Source organism: Engystomops pustulosus, chromosome 3 (assembly GCF_040894005.1).
Source record: "Engystomops pustulosus chromosome 3, aEngPut4.maternal, whole genome shotgun sequence".
Classification (NCBI taxonomy): Eukaryota; Metazoa; Chordata; class Amphibia; order Anura; family Leptodactylidae; genus Engystomops; species Engystomops pustulosus.
Genome location: NC_092413.1, coordinates 131,369,146 through 131,384,963, shown reverse-complemented (window position 1 = coordinate 131,384,963; position 15,818 = coordinate 131,369,146). Strand labels below are relative to the sequence as shown.

The 15,818-nt window shown below is 37.5% G+C and overlaps 1 protein-coding gene across 1 annotated transcript; it reads left to right on the top strand.

The window, feature by feature from the left end:
• Positions 1 to 13,023: 13,023 nt before the first annotated feature.
• LOC140122871 (putative nuclease HARBI1) lies at positions 13,024 to 14,524 on the top strand. Its single transcript, XM_072144116.1, has 3 exons — positions 13,024 to 13,080; positions 13,316 to 14,027; positions 14,157 to 14,524. Exons 1-3 carry the CDS (start codon positions 13,024 to 13,026, stop codon positions 14,522 to 14,524), a joined length of 1,137 nt encoding a protein of 378 aa, XP_072000217.1.
• Positions 14,525 to 15,818: the final 1,294 nt, after the last annotated feature.

Sequence of the window (15,818 nt, the reverse complement as noted above, 5' to 3'; positions counted from 1 at the left end):
AAAATACTGTATAAAAATCCCCTAAATGAAATGAGAGTGCCCGAGACAGACAGTCACTGGAATGAGAGTGCCTGAGACCGACAGTCACTGCAAAAAGAGTGCCCGAGACCGACAGTCATTGAAATGAGAGTGCCTGAGACAGACAGTCACTGGAATGAGAGTGCCTGAGACCGACAGTCATTGGAGTGAGAGTGCCCGAGACAGAAAGTCACTGGAATGAGAGTGCCAGAGGCAGACCGTCACTGGAATGAGAGGGCCCGAGACAGACAGTCACTGGAATGAGAGTGTCCGAGACAGACAGTTACTGGAATGAGAGTGCCGAGACCGACAGTCACTGGAATGAGAGTGCCTGAGGCACACAGTCACTGGAATGAGAGGGCCCAAGACAGACAGTCACTGGAATGAGAGTGTCCGAGACAGACAGTCACTGGAATGAGAGTGCCTAAGACAGACAGTCACTGGAATGAGAGTTCCTGAGGCACACAGTCACTGGAATGAGAGGGCCCAAGACAGACAGTCACTGGAATGAGAGTGTCCGAGACAGACAGTCACTGGAATGAGAGTGCCTAAGACAGACAGTCACTGGAATGAGAGTGTCCGAGACAGACAGTCACTGGAATGAGAGTGCCCGAGATCGACAGTCAATGGAATGAGAGTGCCGAGACCGACAGTCACTGGAATGAGAGTGCCCTAGTAAGACAGTGACTGGAATGAGAGTGCCTGTGACAGAAAGTGACTGGAATGAGAGTGCCCGAGACCGACAGTCACTGAAATGAGAGTGCCTGAGACCGACAGTCATTGCAAAAAGAGTTCACGAGACCATCAGTTATTGCAATGAGAGTGCCCGAAACCAACAGTCATTGGAATGAGAGTGCCCGAGACAGACAGTCACTGGAATGAGAGTGCCCGAGATCGACAGTCAATGGAATGAGAGTGCCGAGACCCACAGTCACTGGAATGAGAGTGCCCAAGACAGATAGGGACTGGAATGAGAGTGCCTGTGACAGAAAGTGACTGGAATGAAGGTGCCCAAGACAGACAGTCACTGGAATGAGAGTGCCGGAGAAAGTGATTGGAATTAGAGTGCCGAGACAGACAGTCACTGGAATGAGAGTGCCCGAAACAGACAGTCACTGGAAAGAGAATGCCCAGATAGACAGTCACTGGAATGATAGTGCCCGAGGCAGTCACTGGAATGAGAGTGCCAGAGACAGACAGTCACTGTAAAGAGTCTGACAGAGACAGACAGTCTCTGAAAGAGACTGCCAGAAACAGACAGTCACTGAAAGAAACTTCCAGAGACAGACAGTGACTGAAAGAGACTACCAGAGACAGGCAGTGTCAGTGACAGAGTAGGTCAGTGACAGAGACAGTCAGAGACAGTCTGAGACAGTTAGATACATATAAAATATTATGTTGTTATAGCTTAGAGCAGTTAGTTACTACCCCGGCAATGCCGGGAGCTACAGCTAGTACCTAATATTTAGAGGATATTACCAATAGCTGTTTCAATGGGAAACACTCTTTCTTAAATAAGAGTAAATTCCATCTTTTATGTCCTACACATATAAGGATAGTAGAAGTGGATTATGTCCCCACTGGAAAGATGTTTTTGGTTAAAGAACGAGATTACATAAATCAGTAAATACAGACTGCAGTCACCTTTTTCATGTAACAGCATTTAAAGGGTTGCAGTTTCTAAAAACTAAAATCACTTCATTTTGTGAACTAACATAGTAATGGAAAAAAACTACTGCACTTTGAGTCCCCTTTATGTAATGTTTTGTTTCATTCAGTTCACAATTTGCTAGGAGCTGATAAAGAATTATGTTGACCTGTACTATGTTACTATGACAACAACTGCACAAAGCTTTTTTTTTTCACTCAGAAGCAAAAGGCACAACTCACACTTAAGCTGACATTTGGCTTTTGTATTTCTAAGCAGAGCAAAAATTGTTAACCAAGTTATTACCACACAATCTGATTTGTTTCTTTTTCTGTTAACTACAGCTTTTACCAATAGTTAAATTATCAGATATTTTATTAAATTGACACTGTTAACAGGGAATAACCTGTACGTTATAACATGTTCTATAGATATATATAGATATATATTTTGATTATGTAAATATTTAGAACTTGAAATAATTCTTTAGTTGCAACATTAAAGGGCTTTTCCCATGAAAGAAAATTCTCAAATTTCAAGCCCTTAGTGATGTTTACACAATAAAGATAATTTACAACCCTTTAATTTTTAACCCTTTAATTTATAATTGTAGTTTTATTGCTTTTAAGCTCCTATCGTTCAGTGATGGTCAGTGTAATATTCCAGAGTGTGGGTGGGGACTCTCTAAGCAGACATTTCATGATCCCTCTAGTGTTGTGAGATACAGTATGTGTGCACATCTTGAAAACTGACCAGATTAATAGTGTGTGACATTATTAAATAATATGGCGCAAAGTGCACAATAGAGAAGCAAACTACAGTCCGGCAGATTGCACCAGTTTTCATATATCTGGGTCATTGTATAAATTATATAAATGTATTTGTATTTTGCAGTGAGAAATAAGTATTTGATCCCAATGAAAAGCAAAACTTTGTGGCAAAACCCTTGTTGGCAGCACAACAGGCAGCTGTTTTTTTGTAGTTGATGATGAGGTTTGTCCACATGTCAGGAGGAATTTTGGTTCACTCCTCTTTGCTGATCCTATATCATTCAGATTTTTAGTCTGTTGCTTGTCAACTCAGAGCTTCAGATCCCTCCATAATTGTTTTTATGGGATTAAGGTCTGGTGTCTGGCTAGGTCAGACTTTTGGTCATAGGCAGCATTTCTCTGAAAACGTCTAGTTGTGTTAATGCCAAAGAAAAACATTTTTGTCTCATGTGACCACCGCACATGTGACCACATGTGACCACCCCAGGTGTTCTTTGGTATGGTATGGTCCTGCTCATGTGCATTTTTGAGCAGTGGAACCATCCGGGCACAGCAATATTTTAAACCATTACGGTGTAACGTGTTACCAATGGTGGTCCCAGCTGCCCATCATTAAGAAGTTTCTCTTGATCACGGATACACCACATGAGATTTTGCATGGTACCCCAAATCAATGTCAATTGTAATTTTGTATTTCTCACATTTCAGAAATACTGTTAGACTATTCCAGTCTAACAGTTTTCTAACTCAGCATTTTACTTGTTTTGTAGCCCATTTTAGCCTTGTATAATTCTCTGTCCCTGACATTGTTAGAAAGCCATTTGGTCTTGCTCATTTTGTAGATGTTAGAGTCTGACTGATTAATTGAGTCTGTGGAAAAGAGTCTTTCATACAGGTGACTATATAAAACAACAGTCTTTAATGCAGGGAACATCTTAATTAGGAGCGACTAACTGGTCTGTAGGGACCAAAACTCTTAATGGTTGGTAGGGGATGGAATACTTATTTCTCTCAGTAAAATGCAAATAATATAATCTTATATAATCTCTCCATGTTAAAATTAACCTACCCTTAAAGAGAACCTGTCAGGCAAATTAACCCCCCAAAACTAAATATACATTCATAAACTTCCATTAAAAAGCATTGGCCCTATCACGACATTGTCTTTCTACATGCCTGTAAACTTAAACAAACAGGTCCTAAAGCTGTTTGCAAATGGGTCCAATGAGACATTATAATGATAAGTCTCATTGAAGTTAATTAACTAAATAAAGTGAAGAAAAAGAAGAAAATTCCAGCAGTGAGTGGCTCCATGCAAAAAATGGATAAAAAACACTTCTTTATTGTAGCATTGTTAAAAACATGTTATGGCCATAATGGTGGAAAAATTCTGAAACGTTAACTGGAAGTTTCTACTAAGAATTGGTCACACCTCCTTTTCAGACCACATGTTCGAATATAAAGTGGATTACAAAAAACAATAACACTTATACCTTATTCATGCATTTAAACAAACAAAATTAATTCATTATTGGGGAAAGAATATATTACAAAATGTAAAATTAAATTGTTACGATGCCTTTGGGGATGCAAGTGTCTAAAGTAAGTATCCAGAAAGCTTCTCTCGCATGCACCTTCTAACTCCAATCTCCTCCTCTCTTTGGTTTGATAACCTTCTCAATGGGGATAACTTGCATTGTACTTAAGTGATGCTCTTTAAAGTGTTTTGAGGCTCCAGATAAACTTTTATTATTAAAAACTTTAAGGGGTTATATGCTGTTTTATTGAATCTTGCTGATATTAAAAAATTAGGGATTCCATATCTTTTTTAAAAATAAATAACTGAACCAAGGTACAGTGGGATTCTTTGTTTATTCAGTCTGGAGCCAGATACAATCACATATTCCCAGCCCAATCAGACCAGCCTTTGCTAGGCAGAATCTCTGCTGGGTTAGCGGCCAGTGATCTCATTCCCCTCACAGCACCAGGAACGGAGCTACATGGCTCTGCAGTTCATCATATGGGTTTTCAATCAAGGAATGTTGGGCATGGCTGTGCTGGAGAATCACGAATTAGCCAGACCTTAGCTTTAGGGAAGACATTGACTCACCACAGATGAATTGAATGTTTACGTTAACAGGCATGGAGAGAACAATGTAGAGATAGGAGTAATGCTTTGTATTGGCAATTTAAGAAAATATATTTCGTTTTGAGAAGTTAATTTGAACGACCGCTTCCCTTTTAAAGATATCATACACCCTTCCTGCAGAGGTTGGCCTGTTGGAATGTTACACTCGTTTCTGTTAACAAATATCTATACAATAAGCTTGATTTATCTAAAAATTACAAGATCAGAAGTTTCTTAAACTATGATTCTCATCATCTGATCTACATCATAAATTGTACGACTTGCCATCTCCAGTACGTGGGATGTACAATATGAAAACTTAAAAAGCGTATAGCCGAACACATATCAGGAGCAATGTCTACATCATATAACCCCCTTAGTGTTTCTAATAATAAAAATTTATCTGGATCATCAATACACTTTTAAAGCGCATCACCTGAAGGATTTGAGCACAATGCAAGTTATCCCCATTGAGAAGGTTCTCAAACCAAAGAGTGGAGGAGATTGGAGTTATTTGGTGCATGCGAGAGACGAAGAGATGGGCGAGTTTGTTAAAATTCAATTCGACCAGGTTCGTTGAATTTTTCCAAAAAATTAGATTTGATCAAATCATGACAAATCACTTTAAAAACAGGTATTTTCTGGCTGCAGAGAGCCTGTAGGGTGTTTAAAAACGTTGTGCCAAGCTCAAATTTGCATAGGGAGCATGGTTTGGTCTTCAAACAATGCTCTAACAGCCCCCGCTCTTAGAATCGCATCACTCTTCAATTCCATGGGCATTTACAGGGGCAAACTTGACCAAATAAGTGAAGCGGGAACACAGCCTGACAAGGTAAAATCTGTGCCAGCTCAAAAGGACTGAGCTGAGGGCTAAGATCCCACTATAACATCAAAGAGTGCACTCTTTTTACACTGACATCAGATGATTCCATCGATGATGACAGAACCTGTTCTGTTAAATGTGGATACAAGTAAAAGCCCTCCAAAAAAGTGGACAGAGTATCGGCAGTAAATTTTCACTGACGTCACTGATCCTTTTGAGCTTCTTTCCATCCGTCAGTATCCGCTTTCAATAGCTCAATAAACCAACAGTATTGCTAAAGCCAAAAACAAAAAGGAGTTGATCCAGAACAGAGATGACCAGTAAATGGGATATTTGCATGTTCTCTGTGTTCTGGCTTTTGGCTATCAATCCTGAAGCTTTTCATTCCTTCTGACAGATGAAATAAATGGAAAAACCAAACATAGTGGCAACGTTATAGAGTGGTGGAGGGTGAAAACAGCATCATGGAAATCACAGAGTGATCCAGGGAGACAGCGGTCAGTTGGCAGCAGCATGAGTAGGCCACATAATGGCACAATGACAAATTATGGAGGTGGCAGCAACATCGTAGGCCACAGAGGAACACAATGACAAATTCTGGAGCTGGCAGCAACACGGTATGCCATAGAGTGGCACAAAGACAAAGGGGGACATTTACTATGGTGTTGCCGACAGTATTCTGTCGCTCTGTCCGCATGTTCTTTTCTCCGTTCCATTTATTATTTGGCGGCGCCAGAAAATTTGCTTTTTTCCCCCGGCCCCGACTCGAATCCGAAAAGGGGCGTGGTTTTGGCGGAGTGAATGGTCCGACACAATTAACAAATGTCGTATCTAATTTCTGGCGCTAGTAATAGGCGGAAAAAGGAACAAAAAAATTTTGGTCTACAGGCTTGCGAAATCCTATTGGTCGATGCAGACAAGTCCAGATGTCCCTTTGACAGCTGCAACTTCGAAATGTGGCTCCGGAAAGGAATTCGGCTTCCAAGCAGATCTGTGGCCACAAAGGCACAGTGGTGCAGAACAACAATAGTGAATTTAGTGAAAGTATATGTTATAAAAAAATTGTTTTTTGGATAAAGATTCACGAGTATGTAGCTGTGTGTATTGTAGCAGAAATGTTCAGTTTTTATTGTTTATCCATAATGTTTGTTATTAATTATGTATTCTTGTACACTTTCCAAGTAATAAGCCACCAATAAATTTATTATTTACAAAGCTTTGCGCACAAAATGTATAAACTCGGAAAATTAAACTAAATCAACTTTGTTTCAACATCTTTAAATGCACACCATCATGTAGTCCCATTGTGGTAAAATTAATGGTAAGCCCATTTATTCATGATTTAAAAACTTTAAAGAATGCAAACTTGCACAGTAAAAAAAACATTTTAATGTCAGATTAATAGTTTCAACAAGAATGACATAAGCAATGGCAAAATTTTTGACAAAGCAGTGTCTAATAATGACGTTGACCACACTATAAGGTTTAATATCTCAAAGACTAGCACAAACTTAGATTTTTCATGTGCTATGGATCTGTAAATGTTAAAGGTCACATTGGTGAAGCTATGCATTGAAAAAAAAAATTGTTTAATTCCAAACCGGTAATAAATGAACAGTTATGTCACTTCACCTCCGTGCAACATTGCCAATTGACTGATTGTGCAACATTTGCCATATGGACATGCTGACAAAAGTTGCCGTCTAGATTTAACTAACACGCCACCAAAAAGCAAGTTATGTATCTGCATAGCAATGGAAGTTAGCACTATTACTTATCGGAACTGCAAAACTGGTTAGGATTGCAATAAAGGGGTTGTCCCATTTCAGTATGTTATTGTTAATGTTTTTATGATTATAAATGAAACAATTTTCCTTGTTACCTTCGGCATTAATTCCTCAATTATTTATCCAACTCTGCTGCTGTCATTGTTTGGAAAGCTTTATGCTAACTACAAGTAGCTAGAAACCTGACCATGGTCATACTGGTGCGCGGCTCATTATAACACAGACAGTAATCACAGCTTTGTGTAATAACGAGTCGTGCATCTGTGTGACCATGGGCAAGTTTATATTTAATCTTAGTAAACATAGAAACTTTACATAGAATGACAGCAATCAGCGATCTTGAAAAATTTTATGGAATTGATATCGAAATTATATTCCACATTTTGCCAAATTTACATTAGAAAAGGATTGTAATTAATTTCCAAAAGGGAATACCCCGTTAATTATTCAACACATTTCTAGTTTTGAATTAGGATGAGCAATTTGGAAAGCCACTTTCTTCAATAGTGTAGCTAGACTTTGTAGTTGCATCACCCAGTTTGCAGGGACGTGTTTCATGCAATTTTTTTTCAAAATAATAGACTTGAAATTCTGATGAGTTGCAGCCAGAAACAAATATAATAATCTAACAATGTAACATGAAAAACTATCCAACCACCAAAGACAACATTTCTAGTGCTTTAAGGCTAATAGTAGAAATTTGAACTGCTGGTTTAAGTGATGATGAAAGGTTCTCACTCCATCATTTTAGTCTGGAATGGAGTAATAACTTCAAAAGATCATAGAATGGAGAGAGTACTTGCAACGTAGAATCCACACTTCAATTCGCTTACAAGAAGTTGAGTATTTTTAGACATATGGTGGCAATGCCAAACGTGTACTATGTCAATAGAATCAGATGCTTACATTACATAACCTCAAATGCAAAATAATATGCTGCTTTTTGATAATGCATACATTACAGACAAGCGACAATAGAATTTACATAATAAGAATGTGTGTAAAAAAGGCTGATTTTCAAGTGTCTAATAGGACCTGCTGCAGCTTTACTGGGAGGTCTCATGTGCATTGACGTCACCACTGCATACTCGTCCACAGTTGACGTTAAAAAATGGATTCCATCATAATTACGCAGGGCATCAATAGAAGAGGAAAGTTGGTTCTAGTGCACATCAAAAGAGTGTTAATTTTTGAAAAAATTCCAGGGAAAAAACATCTTTGCTGTGCAGTTATTAATGACAGATGCACGTACCAGTAAAAACGATTCACATTACCTCTTGGCTATGGTCAACAGCTGTATAGATGCTAAAAGTTTTAGCCTCCTAGCCAGTTGTTTTGTGAAAAAAAGCGGTTTTATGTATATTTCATACTGGTACCTGTTCCCACCCAAAATATGCAGCTTTTATTCATCCCATGACTCCGACGATGGATTAATATCTTCCAGTACTCAATACTCACCCAGTTGGTCCATAAAATTTTCAAAGACGGCCAAACAAGCACAGGCACATTTGGCCGAACAACTCAATTTTTTTTTTTTTAAAGAATATGAAAAATAGTGATATATGAAATTTTAAAAATTGCTTGCATTATCACATATCTGCATCACTTTTTTCATTAATAGTTGCTATGCACATGGATCTGTTTCTATTGACGCTTCAACTTTTGGCAGCTACTAATAGTCAGTATTAAAGACTCATGCCTTTTTAACGTGTCCAAAAATGCGGAGCTTTTCCAACCCCAAAAAAATTCACAGCATCTTTGAAGCCATTAAGGCATCAACCTTTGACAATAGCAGGTCAACTTTAACATCCAATTCCTTTATTTGAGCATAAAGCACAGAATTTGGAATTTCTATTATCTCGGATGGTTCCGCTGTTGGAGTTGCAGAGTATACAATATGGCTAATAATTTGGTTCTCCACTGGTTGCAGATGTAGCATGAAAGTGTCTTCTGTGCACGTAGCATTCTATAATTTAAAAAATTAAAAAAAAATAAAATAAAATACTGAACATTAACAAATTTAAAAAGGTATGTCACTCCTAAAAAAATATACCTCAAGTGACTCTCTGTTGTTCTCAAGTTGCTCTCCATACAATGTACAAGTCGGCTGCTCTATTATTTCCAATGCCACTTCCTGCTTGCTAGTGACATCTGATTGTTCGATTTCATTGCCAGCTGAAATTACAATGAATGCATTACCACAGGAAACAATTATAAACAAAAAAATTAAAAAAAAAATCACCTGCACATTGAAGAATCTCTTTGCGGATACGTTCCAATTCCAGGGGGTTACGAACCTTCAAATCACTATATCTCTTTTGAATTTGTCGCTTAGTTATGTGTTTGCCAAACTTTGAGAATATTATGCTGCATAATTCTTCTAAAATGGCACTTTTTTGCTTGTAAGACATTTTTCCTTGTTTCTCATCATAATTTGTTTCATCCAGATACTTAACGAGTTCAAATACTATATCCGAGCTGAGTGGTACACCTCGTTTGCAAAGGTCAGCTTTTGGCAATTCCCTTTCACACCCACCTATCATAAAATCAAAAATGATTAATTAAAAATATAGTGGAGTACTTCCATTTTTAACATTTCAGAATAAGGGACTTACTTGTGGACGCTGCTACCACGGCTTCGCAGTCAAAATTCAAAGGCTGAAACATTATGGCGCCTCCAGGGAATTGGAAGTGAGATACTGTGCAGGAACAGTCAATAAATTATTCACTTAATCCACTACATTCAAAAAAATCTAGTGCCTCATGGGTCAAAACACACAGTTTATAAACTATGTTATAGCATCAGTTTTTTTTTTTTTTTTATAAATTAACAACGAAAAACAGTAATAGTACGTCTCACATAACAGTTTCTATCAATACTTTTTCCCCATTCACGTTTGGGTCTGGTGTAACAGTGACATATATAGTGACTTTTGGACAAAAGTTTTGAAAAAAAAAAAAAATGATGTTGCAATAATATGTCAATAGCTGACAGGCACAAATAGTGCTCCAACAGTCTGTTGCAGAAACAAAATATCAACAAAGTTGAAGTTGCTTTAATAAACTTGCTCATGACGACTACAACAATAGGAATTGCGGCATGTTATTGCAGTGTTAAAGCACGTTTCAAAACTTACTTAATCTAAATACGTATGCAAAAAGTTGCTCCGTGAAAAGTTGCCTTCTGTCCTAATCGTTGCGGAAATGTTCTGACACACCACTCTGAAAATTGAGTGGGCTGTAACATAACATAACCATATTCAATAGTGCATATGAGTAATGATACAATTGTTGACTTGAAATAGAGAGACCAAACATTGGAGGCCATTACAATAAATAACAATTAATCTTATTACTTGTTAATTGTTTTTCCATTCACATTTCATGCTTACTCGGACTCCTAGTGGTTGCAGCAAACGGGGGCCTGTTCCTAGTGTCCGTGTCTAGGCAGTGGGAACTTTCTGGAAGTCAAACGGATAAAGCATTTTTTAAAGTGCGTCACAACAATCCCTCAAAACTAGTTCTAACCAGCGGATTGCTGTATATCTACAAGTGCGCGTTACAATTCGGAAGTGGAGAGTGGGTGTCAAGTGTACATTTACAAAGTAACGTTACCTGTAGCATTAAAAGTTGATATTACAGGCTTCCCTGTCATAGTGAAAATTGCCCTAGCAGGTAAGGATTTAGCGAACCAGTTTTGTGTAGTTTGCACAAATTTTATGCTCCGTGTCACCTACTCAACTATTAAGTTACTGGTTTTCTCCAATAGATAGTTGTTGCCTCACACCAGGTCCAAAATAAACTTCAACTAAAATTTCACAAATAATACATTTAATATACATTTCCTACCACTACACTTTGCTTTCGAGAGTTTGGCACTCGTCATGACCATCGGACCTGCTTGCTCGGACAAATGGATGCATTGCTGTACTGCGTGCTTATAAATATTGCATTTGTGTCACCGCCCATGTGCATACATTTTAGTCATTTGTCATAGCCACTCAAATTAGCATACATATGAGGATCTTTGAAGTTAACATGCTTATGTGTGCATAGTCTTGTTTGATTACCCGATATATTTACAGTATTTCCCCTTTTTATAAAAACCCATTCCATTAGCATTACTACATTGTTCATGTACAAAACACTTCACGCATGGGCATACTGGCGAACTAAATGACCCCATTGAATTTTTTTTTTCTCTTTTTTTTTTGGAGTAATAAATGTAGCCAACCTAAACAAGGCAGAACAACAAAGGTTTTAACTCGAATTGTTAAGGAAAAAAAAAAAAGGGGGAACAAACTGGCAAGAGTGCACAATATTCAAACAACATTTACATGTCTCCGCGTGGTACCTTAGTCTCGTCATTACTTGGCCATCATGCTGACAGGTGTGTGTCCCTAGTGGCACTCCTGACACCTGCGAGCAGCGGCCCACCAGACCCAAGCCATTGCACTGCGAGGGGGACTAACTGGCCAAGCGACAAAGAGCAGTACTTGACTTGCAAGGGGTCATCGGAAGATGATTTTTTTTTTTTTTTTCTTAACACAACATTAACATGGCTGTGGCTTCAGGCTGCATACTGGGGGCCATTGCCTGCAGGCTAAAAATATTTACAAGGGCTGCAGCCGATATACTCATGTTAAACTTTCCCCCCTAACAGTCCTTTTAGTGTTCCCCTTTCATAGCACGAGCATTTTTGGATCAAAGTCAAAAAAATCTTACACAAGTGTCAACACTGTAATACATCTCGGCACATATACAGTATGTACACAACCAATTTTAAAAATATTCAACATAGATCGTCAGCATATATACAATTAAATTTGAAAAAAAACAATGCATATATACACAGCATACACACATATACAGCATATATTTCACACATACATTGACATATCCAACATCTAACCACATGCATACAAAGATATATATATAGTATTTCAAGGTCATGTTCTGCGCTGCTGATTAAAGCATGGTAATATAGTATAGGTAATAATCGATTTAGAAAATAACAGAAAATCATCGAATTCCTAACTGTAAACATTTATTGATCAATGCAAGCGTCAAACACAGGTTAACATGTTTGGAGAACAGGTTTCAGGTAGAATTTGCCCTTGCTCAGATCAAAAATGGTGTGCTAACGGTACATAGGAAGAATCGAGGATACCTATATAAATATATATATATATTTTTCTGTATACAGGCTGTCCCCGAGTTGCGTAGAAGATAGGGGCCGGCGGTTTGTTTTTAAGTAGAATTTGTATGGTAGTGGAAAGTGTATATTTTAAAATTGGGGTTGCAGACTAAAAATTTATTGTCCCCTTGGAAAAATGCACATTAAACATATTTTCCAGCAACGTGACCAAGTATTATAACTAAAGTTTCATTATAGACACATATTGAAGCTGCACATTTCAGTCTTAGACTTTTGTAAAGCATCCATAAATCTTTAGCATAGGTCAGAGGGTTCTGCTTTTAACTATGGGTTATATGTAAGTTGGGTGTCCTTAAGTAGGGGTCCACCTGTACCCGTGGGGGCAGATTTATCATGCTGTCTGAAAGGCAGAAATTTAATAGTTGCTCCTGTCAACCATTTACAGATCCCCTTTGAAGTATGCATGAACACTGTAACAATGAAAGCAGTGGTGTAAATGGTTGCCATGGACAACATAAATTATGCATATTGGATAAAAACTTGAAAATGCATACATGTGTACTCATGAACACAATCGATAATTGTGGGCATCATTAATTGTACTCAACAACGAGTACAACATGAATTGTTAACTTAATTGCTGTGGATAATCTGAGGCTGGGGAGGAGGGTTGTCGACCTGGATTGGCCGCATGTCGTGCATAATGGGCCGTATGTCTGGAAGGGTTGCACGCGCCACATGTGCTTTGGTATAGGCAAGGTGACATGAGTTCTTCAAAAATTAAGATTTACGTTATGTGTATAGGTGATGGACATGTAATTTGTTGTTATCAATAATGTGTTAATTCATAAATTTGATATGTACATATAAACGTGCATCACTACTTGTTAAAAATATAGCAATATGTATGCTTGTAAATAGCTAATAAAGCAACAAATAAAAAAATTTTTTTTAAATAATCATGTTTATGTAATTCTTTGTAGGAATCAGCAGCCATGGATCTTTTCCCATTGCTGGCTCATTTTGCAAATGAGGAACTTGCACAGCAACCGTTAGTGGCAAACCAACATAGGCGTCCACGTATATTCCGCGAAAGATTTGAGTTTCATACATTGCTTGATGAGGAAGTTGTTCGCCAGTTCAGATTAGATCGCACCACTATCCAGGATCTATATGAGAAGTTAAAAGATTTATGTGATCGAAAAACAAAACGTTCACATGCTCAAAAAGGCTTATATAAATTATTAACTGTACTGTATTATTTGGCAAGTGCTAGCTTTCAACACTGCGTAGCGTCTAGGTTTGGAATCTCTCAACCAACTTTTAGCAGAAATTTACATGAAATTGTTGGTCTATTAAACAACCTAGCAGCGACTTACATAAAATTCCCAAGTAACGAAGAAGAAATTAAAAAAATGAAAGATGAGTTTTATCAAATTGCTGGAATGCCCAATGTAATATCACTGATAGATTGTACTCATGTTGCACTAGTTCCACCAGCAGCTTGTGAAGACATATACCGAAACAGGAAATTTTTCAGATCCATAAATGTACAATTTACATGCGGCCCAAATATGATGTTCACCGATGTTGTGGCCAAGTACCCCGGAGCTACCCATGATGCATTTATTTTTGAAAACAGCTGTCTATGTACCTTGATGGAACAGTCCCGTTTTGGCGATTCAATTCTTTTAGGTAACATAAATCAAAAGCTTTATTTAAAAAAACATTTGGGGTATCAATGAACCCAAAAAAAATCTTGGTGAGAAATGTTTGGCGGAAATTACTTACATCCTCTATTACTAACCTTTTATGCGTTTCCAGGTGACAACGGGTACAAATTAACACAGTGGATGATGACTCCATATCTTTCACCAATAACCCAGCAAGAGAAAAACTTTAATCGGGCTCATCGCAAGACCAGGTCCCGCATAGAACGTGCTTTCGGTCTATTAAAAAGCCGATTCCGATGCCTCGATCATTCGGGTGGAGCTTTGTTGTATGCGCCAGAAACTGTGTGCAAAATTATAATTGCCTGTGCTGTTTTGCATAACATCTGTATTGCTCAAAATCTGGAGATTGACATAGCAAGTGATCTGCAAGAACAAATACCTTTTCAAGGTGATACTGAAAGATTTCAAACCGCGGCGGGCCAACTGGTACGTCGGACTCTTACCGAAACATATTTCTAGTATTGCAATTTTAATTATTTGCAGAATAAGTCTATGTGTGGAAAATTTGATAATAAAATTTACACGAAATTATACACTTTAAAAATGTCATTTTTATAACATCCTAAATACAAACCCACTCTACAACATATAAATAAATTAATAGTCAATTGATTCAAAAAGACGCATCTAAGATAACATATACTTTCGGTTTATTGAGGGTAAACAAACACAACACAAGCAACAAGATAAGATCCAAATTTTGGAACATTAATTTTAATAAATTTTAGTAATCAAAGTGCACACCAGATATGCATAGGAAATGCCGCAAAAAAAATTCATGACTGTCATTGAAAGCTGCACAAGAGGAATTAAAATTTTTCAGACATCCTTAAGGAGGGACTCTTGGACCTTTACACAGGTAATTTAGACATTTAACATATAATTGAAAAGTACTATATTATTACTATATTATTGGCAAAATGCACTTACCAATATAGAGCGTTTACTAACATGCTACCCACTAATATTTGTAAAACTAGTATTAGAATGGAAAAAAGTGTATGTAACGGAAAACTTTACTACTTGGACATCCTCATATTGGAAGTATTCATTGAATAAGTCAAAAGGTTGCATGTCGTTTTAAATCAGAAAAGTTTGAAAGTTAATACATGTTACTCTGTCAATTTTTGAAAACTAAATGCTTACATAAGAAGGCAAATGTTAACAACTAAAAGATACATATAGAGGTCATACTAAATGAACGCCAATAGGGGTTTGTGTTCCCTGCTATTCAACACCCGTTTTATTTATTTATTTTTTTTCCAAACAATGGTCTGCATTAAAAAATAAAAAAAAAATTGGCATATGTGTAAAAATTTCAGAAAGGTCTAACTACAACCCAGATACGCCAACAAACTGCACCGGCACGGCCGCGTTATTTAATTGACGGAGTATGGTGTGCATTTGTTTGGGAAGAAATTATCATTTAACACGTTCCCCATATAATTGTGTCAATAATCCATTACAAAGTTTTACTTAAATTAAAAAAAAACCAAAAAAATTGCAATGGATCTTTGACATGCCTTATGCACATATACATTTACTTACTTCTTTTTTTCGGGGGAAGAAAAGAGTTTGAAAACGATGGGACGGACCCTGCATTTGTAACACAGCTAAAGTTAGCTCCACCAAGTTCATTATTTGGTGTACTAGCTAGCTCCTTTTTGACTGAAATTAAAAAGGAAGCATCTGGTGTCTGAACTTTAGTTTTTTGGCCATTATTTTCGCCAAATATTTGAGTTTCTTGACTATC